At 34.2% G+C, this 6087-nt stretch overlaps 1 protein-coding gene across 1 annotated transcript in view; it reads left to right on the top strand.

Moving 5' to 3' along the window:
- LOC108734770 (potassium voltage-gated channel protein Shaw-like) overlaps positions 1-5413 on the top strand; it is a 118258-nt gene extending 112845 nt beyond the window's left edge. Inside the window, exons 8-9 of the mRNA XM_025981279.1 lie at positions 3226-3358; positions 5274-5413. Coding sequence (XP_025837064.1) covers positions 3226-3358; positions 5274-5413 — 273 coding nt within the window. The remainder of the gene's footprint in view (positions 1-3225; positions 3359-5273) is intronic.
- The last annotated feature ends 674 nt before the right edge of the window (positions 5414-6087 follow it).

A 6087-nucleotide genomic window follows, 5' to 3' on the forward strand; every position in this document is an offset into this window, starting at 1 on the left:
TATATATAGAAATATGTAAATCACAAATACATATTGAATTTCTGCATCAGTTCTTATTTTTCATAGACGTAGATACCTCTTCATCAAGTACCAACATCGGCAGTGCGTCAACCCCTTTACAACCTCGCTGTCCAACTACAGCAATATCCGATGGTTTAACACTGCAGCCGTCTCAATTACTTCCCAACATCCGGCATAACGGAAGAGAAACGCGTTCCGAGCCAAAAGAAATACAATCGCTCACACCCAGAGGAAGTCCAGTATGCTCTAATTATTCCCAAAAGAATCAGTTCGTGAGCACAACAACTCCTGCTCTGGCAATCGGAAATTCTACCGACGTCTTGGTGAGTATCGTGGAGAGTCAAGCTGGACTTAAGCCTGGGCATTCCAAATCGGACCTCAATTCTCCGACAGTAGTGGAAGTTGAAAATGGAAAAGAAGAAGTCGCAGAAGATGCAGCAAAAGTGAAGGGAACTGAAGTTTGCTTAGAGAAAAGAAATGGAATTATTCAAGACAGAGATGGAGAGACAACCGAGCTAACGTCTCCTGAATTTGAAGATTTTGTGAAAAGTCCTAGCACTGAAATGACCGACTCTTCAGATAATACCTCCATTTTTATTCGAAAAATTGATGCGAATGCCTTAAATGATGTGATATAGAAGAATTGTCCAATTTTTATCTAACAAAACTATAAATAAGATACGACACATAAATACCTCTTGCAATCAAAAATTGTTTCCATTTATTTCGTTTACATTGACTTATCTAACAAAATTATAAATAAGATACGACACATAAATACCTCTTGCAATCAAAAATTGTTTCCATTTATTTCGTTTACATTGACTTGGGTACAAAAGTCAAAAGCGAATGTGATCAAATTTTAACCGGGTGGGTTTCAAACGGAATAAGATGACATCCATTTCTGAACATTGTTCCCAACATGTAGACGTAAATACAGGGTCTTGGAATTTATGTATCCAAATTTTTAATTCATAATTCAAAAGAGAAACGTTCCTATAAAATGAATATTAGGGAAATTTTATTTAAGTTACATAATCTCTCACAGGCAGTTCTGTCACTGCTACGGCATTGATTCTGGTGATGTTTGGTGTTTACTAAAGAATAATGAGCTAATTATTAAATACTGTTAGGTTAACTACTAAAGAATTTCAAATTGATTAGTAGCGAGTGTAAGTAATAAACAATTGGTGGAGTGAATGTAATAAACAATTGGTGGAGTGAATGTAATAAACAATTGGTGGAGTGAATGTAATAATATAATTTTTGATCCAAATGATTATCGTGCCAATAGTGACTATCACAGCACCCTTCAGCATTCTTTAGTAAAGGCTTACAAGTTTTTTCGATGCCGAATTAAACTTTCGATTTCTTAGTGAACTTGCTCATTAAAATACTTATAATTACTCTAATAATAGACAGGTATTGAATAAAAAGCAGTGATTTGTGCCTGCATCATAGAGTCAAAGACGATAAGAATATTTAAATAAATCGATAATTTAACTGGGACTTACAGATGTAAGACAAAAAAAGTACAATTACTTAGTCAAACCCGATAAGTATTTAATTACTAAAATAGAAGAGAAATCACTCTAATGTAAACGTGCTGTGAGATAAGCCATCTGAGGTTATTACAGAAATCAACACGGGGTTGTCCCTCAATAATAATTCAATTGAACATTCTTCCATTACGATTCCATAGCCGTTTTTTTTTCCTTCAATATTAAAGGTTGGTTCTCACTATCACTTAGACGACGGCAGGGAGCCGTCCGACAGATGTCCGTCAAAATATTATTCAGTTTAATAAGCATTGTACATTGACACAGCTTGTGTATATCACGGGTAGCCCACCTATATTTTTTTTTATTTCTTGTTTTCCTTTTCTTTTTCATCTCTTCTTATTCTTGTAAAACATAGCGACGAAAACGAACTAATAGTCCAAAATTTTCCGAATGACTACTCGTTTCTAACCTTTTCTATCCACGGTATCCTCATCATTCGCCTGTAACACCACGTTTCGAACGCTTCTAACGTTTTCTTTTCCGCCGCGCCCACCGTCCATGTTTCGCCCCCGTAGAGCGTCGCGCTCCAAACATACACCCGTAACAACCTTTTTCGAATTTCCAAATTAAACCTTTGCGAGCGTAGAAGTTACACACACAATAAAAAAAATTGTCAAACATTAATGTTAAATCAATTTAATTTGATCCCACTATAGATTACCTCAAGAAGTTTCGTTTCACAAAGATTAAAGAATAAATTTTACAGAAGGTTGTATTATTGATGATTTCTTTAGGGATTTTATTTTGTGCTTAGGTTTGGTGTGTTTTGCAGTTCANTCAGTCTTGAGATTAGTTTGACACGCACCTCCACTCTTTCCAATCCTGAGCTAATCGTCGCATTTCCCTAAAATTAGAACATCCAACATCCTTAACTATGTATTTGTGAACAGTATTCTAATCCAGGTCTACCTCTGCTCCTCTTAACTCCTGTTTCTGCTTCTTGTATAAGTAAGTACGTACCTACATGAACTAAATAAAGAAGTTTGTCTTAGATATCTCCAAAACGACTCGCATTTCAGCCGAAACGTCGGTGATTGGGGTTCCAATTAAAAAGTTTTCTATCGTATCTAACTTTGATTCTACACTTAACTTCAAACTAGAAGGCAAACAGCGTGTCGTTTTTTAAAAATATCAACGTTAGGTGGTTTGCAAGTTTTTTCATGCCTGATTTATATTGTATTTAAATTGGTATTTTTTTCAGTAAAATGCCTAACAAAAATCAAAAACAATCTTTACGTGTGTGGCTTTTGCTGTCAAAACCAGATTATTCGCAATGGGATATACAATTTTAGGAGTCTTTATTTTAAATCTGAAAAAGCTTTCTATATTTGTTTAACCTTTTAAGTAAACACACTTTTGTATACACATGGGTTTTCGTTAAGTTAGTAACATATCGTGGATGCATAAAACTGAAAAACGAAAAGTAAAGAAAATTAACGGAACGTCGAATATTATGCATTTTTATTAAATCAAAGAGGAACAAATAAAGAGTGGTATTTTATTTAAGAGTCACCTAAGAATTAATTCATTACTCCTGTTTCTATCAAAATAAACGCTAGCTTTCGTTACAAGAAATTGGCCGCGGCAGCCTTCTCTCATCTAGAATACAAGCGATCAGTACTAAACTAATTTTGTTATTTAGGCTCGTTCAAAACTCCCTAAAAAACGGCGAAGGGTTCTTCCCGTAGAACAGCCCCGAAGGAAAAAGGTAGAGGTCTTAACTAACAGAAGAATGAACGCAATCAAGCAAGCTGCTGGAGCTGCCTCGAAAATGAGTAAGTGGCGAATATATAGTACATTGTACGAGGGGTGTCTCAAAAGGAAGTTTCACTATTTTTATTTCGATGCGTCTTTAGTATCTTGAGAACAGTTTCTGTAGACACATAGACCCACGAGAAGTCATTCTCTCATTCAGCCACCTCTCCATTTTCTTTTTCAGTTCATCTTCATTATGGAAACTGTAGAAACAGGTAAATGTTGCTCGGTACAAGGTCTGGGGGTAAGGTGGTTGTCCGAAAACATCCCACTGAAACTGCTCCAGCAGTTTTCGGGGAATGTTTTTCCAATATTACCTTCCCTTTATTCTGAATAGCTCTTCCAAGTCCGTTCAACATTTCACATTATCGTACACAAGTTATCGTGGTCATTAAAACCCCAATATTATTTTTTGTGGTTAAAAATAAATAACACCATCAATTTCACAATCAGCTTTAGGAGCGAGTGGAGTCTCCATGACGACTGGGTGCGTGATATTCCTTGCGATTAATGCACACTCGCTTTACGTTTTACAGGAGTTCCAATACACACAGGCAATTATTTCCCTCATTTCAAACGTTTTTCACCAATTAAACGGAGTTAAAACATGGTGGAACTTACTTTTAAGACGTCCTTCGTATGGGTGTATTTTGGAAAATTTTTCATTAGCGTGTGATTTACTTTATGTATCATTTTTACCCCTGTTTTTCCCAATAGGTATACTTCATTTACTTTCTGTACCGATGTGCCCCTTCCAACGTTTTGGATGCGCGCTGGCAAAATCGTAGGTAGGGAGAAAAAAGCTCATTATACTGTCCACTTTTGTTCATTAAACATACTTTTTCATACAGTACCTGCCAAAAGTTTTGTTCAATCATGAATAGTAGTGCGAGTCGAAAACAAGCGTTAAAGTCTTTAATATGTCTTCAAATATAAATAAACATCTCGTTGATATTTTCAGTAGTAAATGGTACCAATAACAGCACATTTAAGCAATGCAATTGTAGTGGATAAAATGGTCAATTTTTTCGTGCAGTACTGTACGGATTATACGCTCCTTACCGGTTAAGAGTTTCACCGAGAGTTGTCTCCTTCCTTTTTTGGCCTAGTGCTGTTCTTTTCTACTTTGCGCTGGTCAAACAGAGGCTCACATCGCTACAGAAAGTACACGCAGTATACATACATAAATTTATCTCAATCTCCTAGAAGCTGTATCAAATTTATTGAAGATGTGAATAACCCCCAGTGTGGCTCAATGATTTAATAAAAACAAACAGTATTCATTACTTATTAACGGATAATAAATTTTGAATGTCAAATGATCATTATTTATTGGAATTAAAATTAAAATAGTTATTAACTACATTATGGAATTAAAATCCAATTTTCAATTTCTTTATAATTCATGAATTCTGTAGGTAATCATACAAATTCAACTTGTAAAAGGCAATGCATTATCGAAATTGGTGCATTATTTGAAGCCCTGATAATCTCATCCGTCATCCTTTATAAAGTCAATGTTCCGAGGCGATGGTTATTTATCTTTCGAGCAAAAACAGAAGAAAAATTGAGACGTCATGGTAGTCTCGACAGTTAATTATTATTATTATTATTTGTAATAGAGGGTATGTTTCATTTCCCAGATTTACGAAGGAAATGGTTAATGATTAATACCTAATGGGGCGCTTAGGTAGCTGTAATAATATTATTCGATCGGTTTTTAAACGAAATAGTCATACTGGAGTACCTTTTTCTAGACTAATGAAGAAATAAAACTCTTATGTATTTTATTTTTTTATGTTTTGTGGGTTAATCAATATTCCAGCAATTCTTGGATCCGTTCTCCTTTATTTACGTGCATGACGCAATATAAATTCAGTTATGTGCAAAGCGAATGGGCAATGAAAGTTAATTATCGTTGTTTACTCTAATTAGGTCCCTTGAACAATGTTAATGTAATTGGATTAGCTTTACATGGACCATCTATTCCGAGCATCGCGGTCCTGCACCACAATGGGCCGTACAATCTACAAACCACGCCAGGTACCTACATATATAAGCACATTAGTACATAAGTACATAAATATCACAGAAATACCATTTAATTATTAACGAGCAGTAAAAATAGAAGTAAAAAGAAATGGTGTGTGCGGGTGTATGTACACTCAGAGAAAACTGTAGAACAAACTTCTACAATTGTAGAACTTTTCATTACAAGTTGTAGCGAACATAGGGACAGAAACAAGTTGTAGTGAAAATTAATATAATATTGTAATTACTCTATTGTCTACAAACTGTTTGTCTCTCTACCACAACGTTAAAGAATATGTACTACAAGTTTCTCTTAAAAATTACTTTTCATTGTAGGATATTTCAATACAATAATTAGAAAAAAATTATACAAAATTGTAGAATATTTCTCTACAGCAATTAAGAATGAATTATACAATATAATGTTACGCATCTTTACAAAAAGTAGTTGAGTTTACCATTGCATTGCAGTACATTTGCAAATATATTGTAGTGGGTATTTCTAGAATTGTGTAGTCTACCTTTGGGTTGTAATGATGTATTAATCACTACAATTATTGATTTTATTTTTAATCAATTTAATCTCACCAGAAGCTATAATGAATATGTAGAAAAGTGTACAAATAAAACAATTAGTTATTTAAATCATGTATTAAAAAAAGCATAAAACATAATAACTTAATTTATAACAAGGAACAAAAACTTGAAAGCTTATTAC

The sequence above is a fragment of the Agrilus planipennis genome, unplaced genomic scaffold (assembly GCF_000699045.2).
Source record: "Agrilus planipennis isolate EAB-ADULT unplaced genomic scaffold, Apla_2.0 scaffold5, whole genome shotgun sequence".
In the NCBI taxonomy this organism is placed as follows: domain Eukaryota; kingdom Metazoa; phylum Arthropoda; class Insecta; order Coleoptera; family Buprestidae; genus Agrilus; species Agrilus planipennis.